Source organism: Nomascus leucogenys, chromosome 5 (assembly GCF_006542625.1).
Source record: "Nomascus leucogenys isolate Asia chromosome 5, Asia_NLE_v1, whole genome shotgun sequence".
In the NCBI taxonomy this organism is placed as follows: domain Eukaryota; kingdom Metazoa; phylum Chordata; class Mammalia; order Primates; family Hylobatidae; genus Nomascus; species Nomascus leucogenys.
Window position 1 is genome coordinate 17,619,807 of NC_044385.1, and position 20,954 is coordinate 17,640,760.

The following is a 20,954-nucleotide window of genomic DNA, read 5'->3' on the forward strand; positions in this document are numbered from 1 at the left end:
ATGATGTTTGCTTGTTGAAAAAAAAATTAATTTCAAACCCTGGGAAAAAAAGGTAGGTTGAAACATTAATCAGAGTTATTTGTGCTGCTTTGCAGGTGTCTAGCTGCCTTAAATTACTTTGTGAAAATGTTAATTATCTAAACAACTTAAAATAGAAAAAAAATCCCATGATAAGAAGCCATTTATCTACCTCCTCCCAACCACTTCCTTTTTTTTTTTTTGAGACAGGGACTGGGTCTGTCAACCATGCTAGAAGGCTGGAGTGCAGTCGTGAAATCATGGTTCACTGCAATCTCTGTTTCTTGGGTTTGAGCCATCCTCCCACCTCAGACCCCTGAGTAGATGGGACTACAGGCATGCATCACCACGCCTGGCTAATTTTTGTTTGTTTTTTGGTAGAGATGAGGTTTCACCATGTTGCCCAGGCTGGTCTCGAACTCCTGGGCTCAAGCAATCTGCCCATCTCGGCCTCCCAGAGTGCTAGGACTATAGGCATGAGCCACTGTACCCACCTCCATTTTAATGTACTTTAATTCTTTCCCCAAGTCCTCATTTGCTTCCTTTGCTGGCACAGATTCCACGCCCATCATTAGGATCAATCTCTCAAACTCTCCCACTCCGCCATACACATGGGTCAAAACCCCACTTTGGCAAAACCCAATCCATTGTCAACCCTGTTTCTGAGCCTGACAACTGAATGTAGTTGGAGAGAAACATAACGATGGTGGCCCATTTCATGTTAAATTCTCAACCACAAATCCAGATATGTTTCTCTCTAGTCCATTGATCCTTGAACTCTCCTAGATAACTATTTTGACTATTCCACACCTTCTTTCCTCAAACTCCTATCCCAGGGATCCTCAGTTCTGGTGCACTGTTGAGTCACCCAGAAACCTTATAACACACCAGTGCCCAGGTCCCACCTCCAGAGAATCTAATTTACTTGGTGTGTTCAGGTGCAGTGGCTCATGCCTACAATCCCAGCACTCTGGGAGGCTGAGGCAGGTAGATCACCTGAGGTCAGGAGTTTGAGACCAGCCTGGCCAACATGGTAAAACCCTGTCTCTACTAAAAATACAAAAATTAGCCAGGTGTGGTGGTAGGCTCCTGCAATCCCAGCTACTTGGGAGGCTGAGGCAGGAGAATCGCTTGAATCCGGGAGGTGGAGTTTGCAGTGAACCGAGATCGTGCCTTTGCACTCCAGCCTGGGTGACAGAGTGAAACTCTGTCTCAAAAATAATAGTAATAATAATAATTTACTTGGTGTGGATCAGGGCCCTGGATATAAGTGTGTTTTTGAAACTCCCCAGGTGATCCTAATGTATAGCCAAGAATGGAAGCTAAACTCCTCGCCCTCCCTTCATCAGGTAGAGCTCATGACCTGGCTTCCCACTTCACTGAGAAAATCAAATCAGTAAGGAAAGAACACCACAGCAGACTTCCACTAAATCTAGGAATATGCCTGCATGAAGTCTTTACTCCACTGCCTTCTACAAGAAGACAAACCTACTTGTGCATTCCAACTCGCCACCATTCAAGCAATCAAGGATTTTGCTTTGGCAATTGTTCCCTTTCTCTCCAGCATCTCCCCCATATCCTTTATATTGAAACATTCCCACAATCATTCAAACATCTGATTTTTTTAAAAAAAATCCCTCCCTCAACTCCTTAGCTCTGTTTGGCACCTCCCCTTTCTTCCTCCCTTTTCAGCAAAACTCCTCAAACTTTATATTGACTCAATACCCCCATTTCTTCTCCCATTCTCAGATCCACTCCAATCATAGTTTTATCTGCTCACTGACAAACCCAGAGGTTAATTCTCAGTCCTCTTCCTATATCTCTTGGCAACATTTGACAGTTATTTGAAAGTATTCCTCCTTGAAATACTTTCTTAGCCACCAGGACTTTACTTTGTCTCAATTCTCCAGCCTTCTAAGTCTCCTTGAATGACTCATCTGCCTCATGTTTAGAAATCATGTGCTCTGGGAATCCCCCTCAGACCCATTTCCTCCATATTTATGCTCCATCCCTGGTGGTTTCATCCAAGATGTATCTACTGCCGGGTGCAGTGGCTCATGCCTGTAATCCCAGCACTTTGGGAGGCCGAGGTGGGCGGATCATTTGAGGTCAGGAGTTTGAGATCAGCCTGGCCAACATGGTGAAACCCCATCTTACTAAAAATACAAAAATTAGTCCGGCGTGGTGGCAGGTGCCTGTAATCCCAGCTACTTGGGAGGCTGAGGCAGGAGAATTGCTTGAACCCAGGAGGCAGAGGTTGCAGTGAGCCCAGATCAAGACACTGCACTCCAGCCTGGTTGACAGAATGAGACTGTCTCAAAACAATAGCAACAACAAAACAAACAAGATGTATCTACCATCTATCTGCTAATGGCACTCACAATCTTATCTCCAGCCTAGACCTGGATGAACTCCAGATTCCTGTTTTCAACAACCTGCTTTCCAGACCCACTCAGATATGTTAAACTCTACATGTTGAAAACCAAGCTATTGTTCCTCCCCTTTAATCCTGCTGCTCTTGCAGTAGCCCATGCAAACAACAACAGCAAAGCCAAAACCATGGAATCCTTCTCAACTTATGTCTTTCTCTCACTGTCCACATTTAATTCTTTCATAAAAGTTGTGGGTTCTACCTTCAAGACATATTCTGATCTGACCAATTCTCATCACTTCCATCACTCCCAGTCTGGTCCCAAATACCCTCTTTTATGGCCTGGACTATCGCAATAGTATCTGAACTGGTCTTCCTGATTCCACTTTTCCTCTGCTCCAATCTATTTCTCTCTAAGCAGCTAAAGTGAGGCCCTTAAAATGCAAGTCAGATCTTATTTCTCTGCTCTATGCTCTCCAGTGGCTCCCCATTTTACCCAAAATAAAGTACAAAGTATTGCAAGATTTAACACCCAACTCTTCGATTTCATCTGCTACCACTTCCTCTCATCTCTGTCTCAGCCACATCTGCTTCTTCATTGCTGACTGACCACAGCTAGTGTGCTCCTGCTTTGGGTGCCTTGCACTTGTTTCTCATCCTTGAATGCACATGGCTTGCTTCTTTAATCCATTCGAGGTTCTGCCCAAATGTCACCTTATCAGAGCAACTTCCCCCAACTAATTTATACAAGCTTGTGCACACACACACACACACACACACTCCACCACAATCACAACCACCATTAGTCTCTGTCCCTCTGCTTTTTATCTCTTATCAACAACAGGTATATACATATTTACTAGGTTGTTTATTTTTTTGTCTCTTCTCTCCCCTCCACCCCAACCATTTCAATGTAAATGCTATAAAAACAGGGTCTTCGTTCTTTTTCTCTGATTTATTTATTTCCAGTGCCTAGAAGAGAGCCTGGCACATAATAGGACTCAATACATATTTGTTGAATTAGTGAGTGAATGAATGAATGAATGAATCAATGAAAAAGTCAGATCATTTCAATCTGAACACAAGGGAGTTTTCTCGAGAGTTTCCCAGAGGATTGTCCTATTTCCTTCTTTCTGCCTGTCTGTGTTGGCTCCTAGATAAATTTACCACATAAAAGCACTGTGAGAGAAGTTGGACCCTTAGGTCCCTGTGTTAGATATGACCCCAAATGTCACCCTGTGCCATGCATATTCTCCTCCGACCTCCTCCGCAACATGTGGGCCACCGTCCAGCAGCTGCACTCTTTCTCCCCCTACCCTCTCTCAGCCCCAGGAGCTTCTCCTTGGCTGTAGCCCCTTCCTTTTGGATGACGAAGGCAATGTGGGGAGAAGCAGCAGCTTCAACGACACCATCCCTGCCTTCTCCATCCTTAGTGACCAGCAACACACAGACTTCCCAAGCCTTGTCTGGCCTGTGCAGTCTGGAGCTGGCCAGGGCATTCTCTGGCACATTAGCATTCATGTTCATTTCTGTGTCCTGCCACAGCTTGACTATTTGCAAAATCAAGACTTGTAAAACTACCAAGGAAAAATATATACTGTATTTGATGGCTTCTAAGATGCCCTCTTCCTTTTTTTCACATTTCACATCTCTAACATCAGGAATGTCTTATAATTGGTGCTGGGCAAGTGAAAATCCCTGTGCAGTTAACAGAGTCTAAGTCTATGCCAACTTCATTGCTGTTCCTAGGACATGCCTGACTTCATATACCCCTTGGTGTGCCAGGCCACAGGCCTTCTGAGAACCACTGGAAGAAGGAAATTGAATCTAGTTATTGTATGAAAACCTTGGATTAGGTAAAACAAAACAAAACAAAACAAAACAAACAAAACATCAGCATCAAGATCTTATTACTCTGCTCTATGCTCTCCAGTGGCTCCCCATATCACTTCAAATAAAATCCAAAATCTTGCAAGATTTAACACCCACCCAGCTTCCTCTTTGATTTCATCTGCTACCACTTCTCTCTCAGCTCTGTCATCTGCCTCCTCAGTGCTGACTGACCACAGCTAGCATGCTCCTGCTTGGGGGAAACATAGAATGGGAGGCCAGTAGCTTGGATGAGTTAGGAGCACTTGTATAAGAAATGCAGCATACCAAATGCTCTGAGTGACTTGGAGGCACATATTGTGGAGAAAACCTGGGCATTGACAGCTCTGAGTTAGAAAGTAAACAAAGGGCCTTTCTGAATGTGAAATTCGGAAAACTTTAACCAATTAATTTATATTTTATCTGTATGCATGCAATAGAGTGATACATAATAAAAATCTGTCCAAAAATTATGATCGAATAGCTTTTTCAATACGTTTAAATTATAATTAGAACAGAAAAGAAACCATTGTATCATAGTTTCCTATGGCAGCACTTTTTTCTTTTTTAGTGATACATAAAACAATGGTTCAGTGTACTGTGAAAGGAGGTTTAGACTTAATGAAATATGGTGATTAGCCCTAGTTACATAAAAGCATGAACCATTGGTTTAACAAAACCTAAGGAATCTACTACACAAATGAATTGCTTTTTACTACCTTGAGCTGTTTGGGAAAACCATAAAGCCAAAAGCTCAATATTAATCTAAAATTATTTAATTATATTTTATAATTAAATTATTTGGAAGATGTTTTCAAATGACTCAAAGTTAAAAGATCTCAGTGTGATATTGATTCTATAATTACTCTCAGAAATGATGTTACTAATAAAAGTTAATGAGGTAGAATCATAATGGTCATTACCAAATAGGAGGATGCCAGCCAGAGGAGAAAGTTTTTTGTTTTCCAATTGTTTTATCCCCTCACTCCTTCTCTTACCACATTGAGAAGCAGTCACCGGTTTTCAAAGGTTGGAATGTTTTTACTTTTCTTGTTTGGAAACATTGGCTTAAACAAATGTAAGTGCTATAAAATACTTCACTCTAAGTTGAAATATTCATCTAATTTTTATTGGACAAGCTTTGAAGTAACAATGTGATTTCTCAGTGTTTCTTTTGTGTCCATATAATCCTCTCCTCAGTGTTGCATGCGGTGTGAGCTACAAGCATTTGTGAGCCTAGGAAGCACAAGGCCCCAAGGTTTCCTGGGGATTAGCACCATACAAATGCAAATTAGGGACACTGGAAGACTCTGTCCATCCTTGTCACTGCTGTTGTTTTGTTCCTTGGTTCCTTATGGGTAGCAAAGCAATTCATTGTTTTTAAAACACATACCTTAGCTGTTGACTTTTTTATTGGCTAGCTGGAGAAGAAAAGAAGGAACTCTTTCTTACAGATTTTAACTCTCTGAATTCCATTCAATTATTTTTTTCCATTCAACTATTTTAAATAGATAACATGAAATCTTGCAGGAGCCTCACACAATTCCTAATTGCAGAATTTGAACTTGAGCTATGGAGTCTTATTCTTCTTCTTGCATCTTCAACCTATGCTTTACTATCACCCTTTTTGATAAGTCAGATTACCTGTACCCTCTTCAACATCTTTCAGCTGGTTAGCACAGTATATAGGTATGTTGGAAACCAGATATTTTCTGTGGCATAATTCTTCCAAGGGAGTAAAAACGCTTTGCCAGCACTTCCTCATTTTTCAGCCAATCCACATAGCAAGGAATGTTCCATGAATCTTTTCCTTTTGATATATTGTCTGTTAGTGATGATCATGAACCCATGCCTGTGCAGAGCCCCTGATGTGGAAGGAGGAACCACAGGGGCTGGGGAGAGGAGGGCATGAGTGAAGGTTCCTGCTCCACACTAGAACTGACCCCACTTGGCGGCAAAATGGTCCTTCATCCTTTATGCATTCATAGAAATTGCAACATGCCTTTCTGTTTCACGTAACTACAATTTAGTTAATGCCCAGTAGGATTTGTAAGCCCTTCACATCTCTGAGGATTTATTTTATTTCAGAGTGAAAGTGACTTTATGGCCCATTTACCATTAGTGTGACTTATTGCATTATTCGAAGGAGGAGGAGGGGAGCAAGAAGACAAGGCAATCTCCGTTACGTGTAACGCCATTAACAGGATGACCACCACACATTCCTGCCCAAGGAAGAGGGGCGGATGCAACCTTTCTGTGCTATTGTTTATGAGAGCACTGAAGCATGGGTGATCATGCAATATTTTACTAGATGAGTGTTTCAAGTGTGTGTGTGAAGGAGATGTTAAAATAGAGGTGTGAGAGTAATTAATATTTGGAAGTAATGGATATTTTGAGTTCAAAAGATGCCACACGTCAACGATGACGAGGAATGACTAGCTACTTAACTCCAGTGCTGGCACCCTTAAATTACAGGGATACTGAAGCGAGACGGAGTTAGCATCTGACCGGCGACCAGCAGTGGACCGGCGAGGCGGGCTCCTAATCAGAGCGAGATTCCCAGAAGCTGGACAGCCCCTGTATTTATGGGAGCATGCGGCGCAGCTGGCAGTGACCCCCAGGAAGCCTCGGCAGCAGAAGCCGCCGCGGGAGTGGTGACCTCGGGCCCTCCGCCTACCTGGAGCGTTTCGGCGGCGCCTGGTTCAGAACCACCGGGGCGGACAGCTCCCTGGAGCCGCACGCGGACTGCGGAAGGGGACCGTGAGCGGGGTGGGTCCGCGCTCCGTCCGCGGACCCGGACCGCTAGAAGCATCCGGGGCGCCCTCCCCTCCTGTCCCCCAGTCCCGCCCTTCCCACCCCACGCTGCGCGTGGCGGTCCCGGGCCGCGCGTCCCTGTAGGAGGAGACCGGCACTGCCGCCGGCGGCCCTCCCCCTTCCCGCCAGCCCCGGCCGCGCGCCCCGCCCCGCCCCGCCCCGCTGAGGAAGGTGGGGGCGTTCCCCGCGCCGGGCCCGCCCAGCTCCCCCGCGGCCGTCCGGGCTGGGCTCCCCATTGGCCGGCGGGCGGGAGGTGCGAGGAGGCAGGGCCCGCCTCTGGCAGCTCGCGCCCGGGAAGGTCGGCAGCCGAGAGCCGGAGGCCGCGGAGAGGGCGCGCAGGGACGCGGCGGGCGCCGAGGAGACGCAGCGGCGGCGGTGGCGGCGGCGGCGCCTGGTCTCGGCCGCAGCCTCTGCGTCCCGCCCGCGCTGGGTCGCCCTTGCCAGCCCCGCGCGCGGCTCGCCTCCCGCCGCGGCCCGCAGACTGCGGCGCCCGAGCTCCGAGGGCGCTTCCCCGGGCGCTGGGCCCGAGGCGGCCAAGACGGCGGGCCGGCCGGGCACGGGGCGGCGGGCGCTGTGCTGCGGGCTGCGCTGGTGGGGGGCGGCGGGCCGCGGCGCGGGCCCAGGGCCCGGCGCGTGCGGCTGGGAGGCACTGTGGGGGGCGGGCGCGCGGGCGGCGGCCGGGGCCATGGCCGAGGGCGGCGGGGGCGCGCGGAGGAGGGCGCCGGCGCTGCTCGAGGCTGCCCGCGCGCGCTACGAGAGCCTGCACATCTCGGACGACGTGTTCGGCGAGTCTGGCCCGGACAGCGGCGGGAACCCCTTCTACAGCACCTCGGCCGCCTCGCGCTCCTCCTCGGCCGCCTCCTCGGACGACGAGCGCGAGCCACCGGGACCCCCAGGGGCCGCCCCGCCACCGCCCCGTGCCCCGGACGCTCAGGAGCCGGAGGAGGACGAGGCCGGCGCGGGCTGGAGCGCCGCGCTGCGCGACCGTCCGCCCCCGCGCTTCGAGGACACCGGCGGTAAGGGGCGGCCCGCGGGTGGGTGTCGGGGGCGGCGCTGGAACTGGGCGCGGGTGAGGCGTGGGTGCTGGGGCGGGCGAGTCCAGACTCTCCGTGGGCTGGCTTGTGGGTGTCTCTCCGGAAACAGATGAGGCTGCAGGAGCGGGGATCGGTCTGACTGCTCCTGGGGGTTCCGAACCCGTGAGTGGAGGGGGTGAGGCGGAGGCCGTGGCCAGCACTTTTCCAGTGACAAGGTCGTCGGGGACCTTTTCCTTCACTTCCTGGGAGCACCCCAGCCCCTGCACGGGAAGCCTGTCACACCTGTGGGTCGGACTTTAGGGGTGGATTGAAGTTAGGCTTTCCTAGTTGAGGGGACTTTTCTGAAAGCCCGGCGTGGCTGGTGGAGGCAGGGGGAGTCGTTTTTTCACTGACAGCCCAAGAGCGAGCCTTACAGCAGGTGACGGGAACGAGGCAGGTAGGAGTTGGCCCAGTGAGAGTTGAGGGAGAGGCCACCCGCGGCGTCTTGACTCGGCTTAGTTTTCTCCTTAATCTGAGAAACTTTCCTTGTCCGCGCCATTCCAGATCTCTTGTTAAGAATTGGGAGGAGTGGAGGGACCGACTGGGCAGCGTTAAGGTGCTTGCTTTTCCGCCAGAAGGTACTTTCAGGTGTGTCCTGCTTACCACTGTGGTCACAGACAAGCCCCGAATACCTGGAGAAGGTGGCTGGGGTGCTGGCAGCTGCGGCTGCCCCACTCCTTTTCCCTGCCTGTTTTTGTGGGAGTTGGCTGTTGAAATATCACCACTTCCCTGCAGAAGCTCCGCAGCCTCTGCCTTCTTTGAAAGCTGCAGACCAGCCGCCCTCTCATGCTGGTATTTCTTGTTCCACGGCCTTCTGTAGCAGGCCCGTGCTCCTGCATGCTGTGTTCTTCCGTAGTGCGCGCAACCGGTGTTGATGAGGGCCAGGGAGTGGCCGCGGTGGGCATGATGCGGCTTTTCCTGTGGCCTTCTCTGATTATTGTTCAACCGGTCAGGAACACGGCACATGGGAAGGCAGGCCCAAGGGACCTCCAGCTGGTGGCTGGACTTGGATCTGGGCATCATGCTGCAGCCTGCTGGGAGGCCGGCAGGGTTAGCTGGACTCTCAGTAGGGAGTGGTCTGCAGACCTCTGGCAGGCTGCGGTGTGGATGCGCGGAGCTAAAGCTGGGCTTGCAAAGTCACAGTTAGCTGTGCACTGCTTTGGGGGTGGGTACATTTTAAAGCATGTGCGTGTGGGCTGTAGTTAAGAGCTTGGGAATTTTCAAAATCATTGTGTCTGTATAGTCCTTTTATACTGTCCTATATTTTCCAGGATGTCATTAAGGTCTCCTGGCCCTAGACAGCTGTTTTCCGTATTGGCTCTTTAAGAATTGTACTAGTCCACAGACCTGGTTTGGCAGACTTTATGCCGTGAGCATCTGTGATCTAATTTCGATCCTGGAACATTTGAGATCCAGGTCCACCTGGGACTGCACAGCAAGTCTCTGCGTGTCTCAGGGCGAAATAGAGAACTTGTGCTAGGTCAAGCCTAGTTATGAATAAGAATCCTGAATGTGTTGATGTGAGAAGGGTGAGCACACTGAAATAAATTTTAAATCCATCTTGTATTTCTTAGTAACCTTGAAATGGGAGAAATTCTGCAGCAGAGCCATTTAATCCAGCCACCGCAGCACTTACGGTCATGAAGAGCAGGATCGTGTGTCATTTAGCGTTAGGTTCAAATTCTGCTTCCTGCAGATGCCCACTGAGTTCACACCTGGACGGAAGAATCAGGTCCTTTAACCAAAGACATTAGTGGTTATTGCCGGTATTTTTACCCAGTTTTGTTTTTCTGCCCTGTGTGGGAGCTTGCCTTTTAACTCCACATCTGATTTAGAAATTCCTCTTTGCAAATTTCTCCCTGAGGGAAATTTGGAGTGGTGGGGAATGGAGGGATGAGGTTGATGGCTTGTTAAACTTGAATTCAATTTCCCCAAAACAATGGAATATGATTTATGGGGGCTGAAAATAGATGCAGAAGTGTGGGTTTGGTCAGAGAAAATCCTTGCGCCTACCAGTGTGGAGGGAGATGGATGTGTTTATTAAGAGGCTGAGAGCTGCAACCTGGCCACTCAGAGAGCAAAGAGGATCAGCCTGCTAGGGTTTACCAGAGCACAGTATCTAAAACGCTCTGAGAAGCGTGCGCTCCCCACTTGCAAAGAATGCAGCCTGGATCTCTCTTCCATCTTTGTTCCCCTGTTTATTAACAAATCTCACTGCGTGGGTAGAGTGGGGTGGGGAGGAAAGTAAGCAGGTGGCATTTTGATCTCTAATCAGGCTTTATAATGGAAAATTTATAATTCAAATTGCTCTTGCTGCTGGAATCAGATGAGGAAAGCACAGAATTCGAGATTTGATAGAGGCCTCCTGCCTTGCTCCTACTGTAAAAACAGGTATATGTGTATATACATAAATGTGTATTTTATGGAAATGTGCGGGTATGCAAATGTGTGTATGTAACTGGGTATTGTATGCAAATGTGTATTGCTTGTGCTAGGTTTTTGGGTTTTTTTTAAATCAGAAAGAGATAACTCTGATGACTTAGAAACCTTTGCAGAGTCGCTGTGCATGAGGGAGGTAGACACTGGGGACCATTGTGAGTTGTGGTCGGAGCTGCCACATCCCCCCACCCCCACCATAAGGGAGGGCACACAGTAGGGAGATACTTGGTGCCCATTTTGGGGGGGCAGGGAAGGGAGCAGTGTTAGGTCCTGTACCAGCCCTAAAAGCAACATTTTTGTAGTTAAGGTTGGAAATCTTAGCCATTCTTCAGGTTGTTTTTGTCTTCCCAGCCCTTTCCTTCTGTTTTTCAGCGTATTTAGCTTCCTAGATCAGCCACTCCGGAAGTGCGGCCGGTAGTTATGGGTGGAGAGGGCCCTTGCCCACTCCTCTGTCTCTTCTCTCACCTCCCTCTAGGTTCTGACTGTGCATTGAGGTGTGGATCCCCTCGGGATGACTTCAGTGCACACGCCGTGCTTGCAGGGCTAGCTATTGGGCTCTTACCCCTGTGGAGATGCATGATCTGCCTGGGAGCTGAAACGCCTACTGGGAGTGCAGAGCCTAGGACCCTCTCTTAACCAGACTTGCAGCATATATCCCCCTAAAATAGCCCCCTCAAGCTGTCAGCCTGCCTGCCCTCTGTGCAAATAACCAACACAGCATGTGAGCTCACTCTTTGGAAACAGAATGAAATTCAGGCCCGGCTGCTTTTTGAGCCTCTGCCCTTTTGGTTTCTTATTCTGAGCAGTCTTGTGATTCGTTTCTCGGAGGAGGCAGAGGAACAGACAGATTTCGCAGATGCTCAAGGGCTCCCGTCTGTTTGGTTTGTCAGTCCTTTGTCATGGCTGGCCGGGATCTGAGCTGTTCACTCTTTCTATTAGAGGTTAGACTTCATAGAAGAGAGAAAGAGAGAGAGAGAGAGAAAATATATATATGTGCGTGTGTATGTGTGTGTTTTCCCCCCATTTACCATATCAGCAACCCTCTAATCATTCAGTGGGGAGGTATGACCTTGAGCAGCTGGAGAGAAACATATAGCATTGGAAATTAACATTGTTGAATGTTTTATCTTTACAGTTTGTTGTTGGTTTAAAGCCTTTTTAACAAAAAGAAAAGAAAAATCTTTCTCTCAAAACCAGAGTTAAACTGAGACCCTTGGCTCTAAAGGGGTTTGTGAACTCAGAGACCTGGAACCCTTTCTACGGTGTTAAGTATAAGAAGCTGCTCCTAACTTTAGCTCTGTGCAGGATTCTGTGGCTCCAGGAGGAACTTTCAATCTTGGTGAGCTGCAAGATAATCTTAGGCAAAGCTACATAGTAATCAAGTGCAAGACTGTGTGTCATCTTGCAGTGGCTGCACAGAATTCAGAGAAGGGAGCTTCCTGGGAGAGCTGTTTTGCTCTTTTCCCAGGAGTCTGTTCACGTAGGGGGTGAAACTGGAGCTGCTGCTGCTAACCCTCAGTTCTCATTTGTCACTTGCGTTTTCATGCATTATTATCAAACTCAGTCTTCACAAGGACTCTGTGGCCGAGAAGTTGCCACTGCCATGTGACTGGGGAAGGAAGTTGCTGCCTCCACTTTCCTGGGGGTGGTGAGATTACCAGGTGAAGTGATCACCATCTAACTAGTCAGACTCTATAATTCAGGAAATGTGGTGCCTTTTTTTTCTTTTACTAGAACCTTTTTCAGTAAAAAATATTTATTTTTATAGTTATACATGAATTACTTTTAGTTTTGGGGGGAAGCGGATACAGTTCTATGAGTTTTAACTCATGATTTGTGTAATCGATACCACAACCAGGATACAGAAGAGTAGAATCTTGCCAGGGTGTTGGTGGTATAGTGGTTGGCGTAGCTGCCTTCCAGAAGAGGAGAATCTGGATTTTTCTCTAGCTCCCTGTTTAATCCTTGCTGTCCCGGGTTGTCCTAATGAGTACTCAGAGCTGTTTTTCAGGAGGTGGGACTTTGAATACACTGGAACAGGTGGTGAGGTCTAACCCAGTTTTAGAGTCTAAAACTCACTTTGTAGACTTCTTTTTAGAGGCACGGTCTCACTGTGTGCCCAGGCTGGACTCAAACTCCTGGGCCCAAGTGATCCTCCTGCTTCAGCTTCCTGAGTAGCTGGGACTGAAGGTGCATTTCACTATACCTTGCTCACGCCTTTGTTTTTAAAGACTGTGATTGTACATTTTTTTCTTATTTACAAGTTATATATATTCATTTTAGAAAATAAATAAGAAAAAGGATAAAAATTGTGTTACTCCATTTTCATGCTGCCGATAAAGACATATCCAAGACTGGGCAATTTATAAAAGAAAGAGGTTTATTGGACTTACAGTTCCACATGGCTAGGGAGGCCTCACAATCGTGGTGGAAGGCAAGAAGGAGCAAGTCACATCTTACATGGATGGCGGCAGGCAAAGAGAGAATTTCCCAGCAGGGGAAATGCCAGATGCTTATAAAGCCATCAGACCTTGGTTCACTCACTGTCACGAGAACAACATGGGGGGAACTGCCCCCATGATTCAGTTATCTCCACCTGGCCCCGCCCTTGACACATGGGGATTATTACAATTCAAGGTGAGATTTGGGTGGGGACGTAGAGCCAAACCACATCAAAAATTGTAAAAATCAAATTATCTTCCTTTTCCCAGAGATAACCACAGTTGACATACAGAATATTTGCTTCATATATCTTACATTACATTTTGTTGAGGGACCCGATTTTTAATTGTTATTAATATATTGTGAACATTTTCCATTTAAATTTTAAAAAGATGTTTTCATTGAATCTGTAATACTCTAGGGTTCCCTTTAGTTAGGATTGAGTTGATTGCCCCACTTCTCTCTCCCCTTTGTTTGCTGTTAAATTAGTGCTGTGGTGAACATTGTTGAGGCTTAAGTTTGTTTTTTTGTTTATTTGTTTTTGAGATGGAGTTTTGCTCGTTTTGCCCGGGCTGGAGTGCAATGGCATGATCTTGGTGCACTGCAACCTTTGCCTCCTGGGTTCAAGTGGTTCTCCTGCCTCAGCCTCCTGAGTAGCTGGGATTACAGGCATGCACCACCACGCCTGGCTAATTTTTGTATTTTTAGTAGGGATGGGGTTTCACCATGTTGTCCAGGCTGGTCTCGAACTCCTTACCTCAGGTGATCCACCTGCCTTGGTCTCCCAAAGTGCTGAGATTACAGGTGTGAGCAACCACACTTAGCCCGAAGCTTAAGCTTATATATACATCCTCAATTTACTGCTTAGCATCAAATGATAAAGCAATATTGAGGTAAGGATTTTGCGTATTTTAAAGGGTTTTGGTATCTGTTGTGAAACAGTCCTCCAGAAATGTACCTTTTTATGCCTCTGCCAGCAGTACCCCAGAGAGTCCATTAGAACATCCTGCTTACAAGGCAGCAAACCAGTATGTGATGCCCACCAGTAAGATGGCTCTTAGAGGAGTATTTTGTTTTAATTTGTATTTACTTTTCACCTTTTATTTTAGACTCAGGGGATACCTGTCCAGGTTTGTTATAAAGGTATATTGTGTGATGCTGAGGTTTGGAGTCTGATTGAACCCATCACCCTGTGGTGAGCAGAGTACCTAATGGGTAGTTCTTCGCACCTTGCTCCCCTCCCTCCCTCCTTTAGGAGTCCCCAGTATCTATTTTTGCCATCTTTATGTCCATGTGTACCCAATGTTTAACTCCCATTTCTAAGTGACAACATGCAGTGTTTGGTTTTCTATTCCTGCATTACTTCACTTAGTATAATGGCCTCCAGCTGCATCCATGTCACTGCAGAGGAATGATTTCCTTCTTTTTTATAACTGCGTGGTATTCCATGGTGTATGTGCACCACATTTTCTTTATCTTGTCCACCATTGATGGGCACCTGGGTTGATTCTGTGTCTTTGCTATTGTCAATAGCACTGTAATGAACGTACGGGTGCATGTGTCTTTTTGGTAGAACAATTTATTTTCCTTTGGGTGTATACCCAATAATGGGATGGCTGGGTCAAATTGTTCAACTCTCAGTTCTTTGAGAAATCTCCAAAGTTCTCTCCACAGTGGCTGCACTAATTTACACTCCCACCAACAGTGGAATGATTAAGTGTTCTAGCGGATTACTTTATATAATGAAGCTTATGTGTGTCGTAGCACACATAGATTGTGTGAGACATTCGTGCACAGCACAGTGCATTCTTACATGGGTATACCTGTGTCACTACCACCCAGAGCAAGGTAAAGAATGCTCCTAGTTTCAGATGCAGTGGCTCATGCCTAGCCTGTAATCTCAGCCACTTGGAAGCTGACGTGGGAGAATTGTTTGAGACCAAGAGTTCGAGACCAGCTTGGGAAACACGGAGAGAGCCCGCCTTCCCTAAAAAATATTCTGAAAAATTAGCCAAGTGTGGTGGTGCATGCCTGTAGTCCCAGCTACTCTCAAGGCTGAGGTGGGTGAGGCTGCAGTGAGCTGTGTTTGTACCACTGCACTCCAGACTGTGGTACAAGCTGACAGAGTGAGACCCCATCTCAAAAAAAAAAAAAAAAAGAAAAGAAACATTCTTAGCATCCTGAAGATTCCTACCTGCCCCTTCCCCATCAGTACCTCCCTGTCCCCAGAGGTAGCCATTATTCTGAGTTCATCACCAATACTTAATTGTTTTATCTGTAAGATTCATCCATATCGCATAGAGCAGTACTATCTTTATATTGCTGTGTAGTATGCCACTGTACAGATATACTACAGTTGATTTACCTGGTGTCCTATCAGTAGACTTGGTTTGTTTCCAAACCCAAAAGCTGCTACAAACGTTCTTGTAAATATTTTCTTGATGTTTGTATACATCACTTCCTTGGGCATATATACCTAGGAGTGGGATAGCTAGGCCATAGATTCAGTGTATATTTACCCTTAGTACAAGGTCTTTCAACTTGGGCCAGATAATTCTTTGTTGGTTGGGGACTGTCCTGAGCACTGCAGGATGTTTAGCAGCATCCCAGGCCTCTACCCACTGAATGTTACTAGCACCCCTCCTCCCCAGTTGTAGCAAACAGACATGTCTCCAGACATTGCCAAATGTCTCTTGGGGGGCAAAAGCACCAGGTATTGAGAACCACTGCTTTAGGAAGTGCTACCAAGCAGTTTTCCAATTTACACTCCCACCAGCAATGGATGAGATGTGCCTCATATTAATTCAGCCAGCACATTGAGCCCTGCTGGGATAAAACGATAAGTTAGACATGTCCCCTGGGGTCCAATAGTAGAGACAGAGTGAAGGAAAAGAGATAAGTGTCTCTGGTGAATGCTGTGATCAGGGAAAACATGGATTTCTATGGGATTCCAGAGGTGCCTTACTTCCTCCAGCTGGGCTGGAGAAGAGGCGGCATTTCTGGAGGAGGTGGCCCCTGAGCTGCACCTTGAAGAACAAATAACTAGTCAGGTGAAGAGGAAGGAAAAGTGTCTCAAACAAGAGAGCCATTTGAGCAAAAGGGAGAGAAGGCATGCCGTTTTGCCCGTGGGCAGTCGCACTGGCCCCTAAACTGAGCTTCCTTACTTGAGACTTTCTTAGTGAAAATATCTTAAAATTTAACACCTATAATTATTACTATTGCAAGTAACTATAGCTAGAATCCAAACTCCAGGTTCAGTCATGGGTGTAGATTTACTTAGCAAACCCTGGATCCCACAGGGAGGGGGATTTGCCAAGCATGTTGAGAAATGAGTACTTAGGGCAGAATCCATGGAGAAGCGCTGGAGTCCTTCCTTTAAGGAAGGAGGAGGGAAAATGACAGCAGAAGGGAATGGGATAAGACCTTTATTGGTGAGAGGAAATACAACATGGTCTTGGGGGTGGAAGAATACTGGAATCCCTGAAATATCTGACTATGGAGAAGGAATGCTTGCCTATCCTCCCACAGGGTATAAAGAACTTTCCTTCCCCTCATTTGTGAGTTGCAGGAAGAATTATTACAAAAGAATGAAAAACTGGCCACATTTACGCATATATTTAAGAAGTTACTTTCATGAAAAAGTTTAGAACTACAAAGCCTTCCACTTATATCATTGCCATTGCTGCCAACTTTAGCCAAGACAGTATCACCCCTTGGCCAGGCTGGTGGGGCTTTCATCCGCTTGGATTCTCAGCCTCCCCCTTTGTTGACTGCCCCTGCCCTGGTTTCACTTTCCCCAGGCTGTGCTGGAAAAGGGATGTTTTACAAACACAAGTTCATATACTCGCTTCTCTGCTTAAACTCCTCCAGTAACTTCCCATCCAAACCGAAGGGAAATCCAGATTCCTTAGTGTGGCCTCCAGGTCTGTAGGCCCCCCCGGTCTTCTCTATTGTCACCTTGTGGCACGCGTCCTACCATCGTCTCTGGCCACGTGATCGTCTGTCTGCCAGGCCCTTACCTGTAACGTTCTTCCTGACTTTCGAACGGCAGCCCTTGCCTGCTGGCCTGGTCTTGGTTCCAGTGTCACTGTCTTTACCCATGTAAAATCACTGTCTTCCCTCTGGTCTCTCCTAGCACTCATTGCCACCTGCATAAGCTCATTTATTTATCATGTGTGGAGACCTTGGACATTCTGGTCGCAGTATATAGTAAAAATGTGGCAGGTGCTTAGTTTTTTTTGAATGATTGAACAAAGGAATAGATGGACGCAGAAGTAGATTTTTAAATGGGTACGGGATTCGGTGCCAGTAAAAAATGTTCACAAGCTGAGCATTTCCAATATCCAGAATAGTGGAAGAGTTAATGGGGCAGCTCCACGAAGGAGTGAGTTTCTTACCCCGGAGGCACCAATGCCACGAAATATGAGGATTTCTGTCCTGGATGGAAGACCAAACTTGATGGCTACTGGGGAATTTAATACAATCTTGGGCTTCTACAACCTGCTCACTTCCTAGTGGCCCAGAGACACCCAAGATAGGCAGGAATCTAGCAGGAATTTACAGGGAAGCCAGCTGCTTGCACCCCTTTATTCATTTAACAAATGCTTATATATCACTTACTATATGCAGATGCTTTTCTAAGCACTTTCTAACTTATGTAATCCTCACAACCATCCTGTCAAGTGAATACTGTCATTATCCCTATTTTTAAAATGAGGAAGTGGAGCTACAGAGTGCTCAAGAGTAGACTGGTTCCTTTGATTAGAGGACTAGGAAGAATCATATTAGAGCAATGAGTTCCACACTCATTGCTCTAATATGATTCTTCCTATGTGGGTCAGATCAACTATAACAAGTCCCTTGCAAAGGGCTCTGAACCAAAGATGATCATTGCATAGCAAACCTGTCTTCCCCCATTGCCTCGTATTCTGGGCAATGGCTGCACCTCTTGGAGTGAGATGGGACTGCTGCCTGGTTTCTGAACAGTGCAACGTAAGCAGATGTTCTCACTGAGGTCTGTCATCTGCCTGCCCATGGGGGAAGAGAGACCCCATGGGCAGATGACAGGCCCCAGTGGGAAGTGGTCACTGCACTCATCTCTGCCAGGCAGCAGACAGGAAGCCAGTAGTTAAATTCAATTTTGGTGTTTCAAAGCCTCCAGCAAGCTTCCCTGGCAAAAGCAACTGCAAATGGAATCTGTCACCTTAGGAGTAACCAGAGGGGGAAGAAGGAGAGATCTATTTTCTCAAGTTTGAGAAACAGGGTTACAAAGAGAATATAAAAGATCAGGATACAGGGAGATTTTTCTGGGAGGAAAGACTGTCAACAAGTGGAATCACCTGGAGAGTGGTTAGTGGGCATCTTTCTTATTTGAGCACTTTTTTTCTTTGAGACAGGGTCTCATTCTGTCACCCAGGCTGGAGTGTACTGGTGTGATCACAGCTCACTGCAGCCTTGAACTCCTGGGTTCAAGCAGTCCTCCCACCCCAGTCTAAGACTGCAGTCTCGGCAGAGACTACAGATAGGCGCCACCATGCCCACCTAATTTTTTTTATTTTTTGTAAAGACAAGGTCTCACTATGTTGCCTAAGCTGGTCTAAAACTCCTGGCTCAAGCCATCCTTCCACCTCTGCCTCCCAAAGTGCTAAGACTGCATGCATGAGCCACTGCACCTGGCTTATTTGAGCACTTTATGCGTTTGGGGAAGGTGACATCTTCCACCAGTGCCATCTTAAATAAGTGTTCCCAGGAATTCCACTGCTGAGTTTGTGGGTGTGGATCACATGAAGACGTGAGGTTCTGTGAGTAGACATTCACTTCAGAATGCACATGTAAAGCAGTCTCCATCTCCTTCCTTATCTGATGTAATGACATTTGCTTTCTTCAGGTCCCAGCATCAAAGGTAAATACAAATGTCCTATTTGGTTTGCTCTTTAGTGCTGGTATTTCAGCTGAATTGCCTGTGTGTTTTCCTTGGCTGCATTTTCTTAGGCGAGCTGGGGTGTTGGAGCACAGCCAGTGGCACCTTAGGGGGATGTGCATTCAGAGTGCCAGTGGAGACCTGGAACAGAACCTCATTGGAAATTGAGACAACAGTTGTTTTTCTTTAAGATCGGAAGAGGTAAATTACAGGTAAATAATAGCAAGGGTAAACTCACACCTTGTATTGTAAATGTATAGACTCTGTCTCTTCCAGAAGTGTAGCAGAGAAGAAATACAAACATTTTGAAAAAGTTTAGGTAAATTTAGGAAGAAGGCAAATGACATTGGGGAAATTGGAATAGTTGAAAGAGTGCAGCCCCCATTTCTGAAGATAGTGTGTGGGATGCTTTGGTGGGAAGGAGGGAAGATCTGCAGCTGTCTTTGGTTCTGCCTCTCAGAAAGGCATTGTGATGTGCACAGAGCTTTGGAGACACACAGACACTGGTCCCAGCTCTGCCTCTAGATTGTCATCTCCCAGAGGGGTGACTCCAGGCACCAGATGGGGTTATATAGGGTCCTACACAGGAGACATTCAGCCAAGTACCCTTTGCACTGTCTCTGTTGGGCTCCTAAGAGTGATCCAATGTTCATGATCCCAAAGGACTAACCTAAGTCACGTGCACCTTGGGGTGTGCCAATGTTCCTTCACCCCATCAGTTTATCAGCTGCAGAGGTAGAAATTTTAACAGGAAACTAAAGTAGAACAGCCCTGAAAAGAAAAGTTTTTGAGTGTAGGCTTCATATCTTCTTTCAAATACATTTCATACATTTGGCAGATATTTATAGAGTGCCTACTCTGCTCCAGGCACTATGTTAAAAACTGGGGATTGATAAGAAGAGGTTCTAGCCCTCAAACAGCATAACTCCTGGTGGTGAGGACAAATGGCCGATCCACAAATAATTGTGATGCAGTGTAAGAGGTGCTGACAGGAGCAGGTTGTCCTAGGTCCTAAGGGAACACCCAGGAGGAGACAGCGTGAAGTCATCTTTAGAGCCACAGAATACATGATAGATGCAGATGGTACCAAGGGAAACTAAAAGATGACATGAAGTTTCATGCAGTATATATTTTTAATGATTTAAAAAATCTCTATTGCATTTGCTTTTTTATACCTGCTCTCAATCATAATCTTGTCTGTTTTTGCACATCCTCCCTCTCTTCGCCTCCCCGCCCTTTTTTGAGATGGGGGTCTGTGCTCTGTTGCCCAGGCTGGAGTGCGATGGCGCGATCACGGCTCACTGCAGCTCCTACTTCCCAGGCCCAAGCAATCCTCCCACCCCAGCCTCCTGAGTAGCAGGGACTACAGGCGTGTGCCACCATACCTAATTTTTTGCTCGCAATTCTGCTCCCTAACAGCTCCAGAATGTCTCCCTTTGAGACAGAATAGGGAGGTTGGCAAGCCGGGAGGCTGGCTCTGGATGGGAGTGTGGATGGCTGTGCCTGAGTTCTGACCTGCCACCAGTAGTCTGATTCATATTTCCGTTAGGGAGTGCAACTAAAGGTAATATTTACCACAGAGTACAGTAAGTCCTCACTTAATATCATCAGTAGGTTTTTCTGCAACTTTAAGCAAAACAATGTACAGCAGGCCCTTGAATAATGTCTTTTTGTTATAATGTTGATGAGAAAAAATACTAGTTTTCTCACATTATTTTGCTCAAAGTCACAATTTCCAAGAACCTGTTAATGACTTACTGTATGTTACCCTGAAACTTGGACTGGGAAGGCAGGTGGTAGTTGTGGAGTTAAAAACACAAGGAGGACTTTTTATTAGTAGTTGTAATATTGCGTGTAATCTTTTTTAAAATTATGCATGTGAAAATACATACAGTTGACTCTTGAGCAACACAGGTTTGCACTGTGTGGGTCCACTTACACACAGATTTTCTTCCACCTCCACCCCTGAGACAGCAAGACCAACCACTTCTCTTCCTCCTCCTCCTCC

At 46.8% G+C, this 20,954-nt stretch overlaps 1 protein-coding gene across 1 annotated transcript in view; it reads left to right on the plus strand.

The window, feature by feature from the left end:
* Positions 1–7,725: 7,725 nt before the first annotated feature.
* PGBD5 (piggyBac transposable element derived 5) overlaps positions 7,726–20,954 on the plus strand; it is a 105,059-nt gene continuing 91,830 nt past the window's right edge. The window contains exon 1 of the mRNA XM_030812713.1: positions 7,726–8,088. Within this exon, the coding sequence (XP_030668573.1) occupies positions 7,758–8,088 (331 nt within the window). The 5' untranslated portion in view covers positions 7,726–7,757. The remainder of the gene's footprint in view (positions 8,089–20,954) is intronic.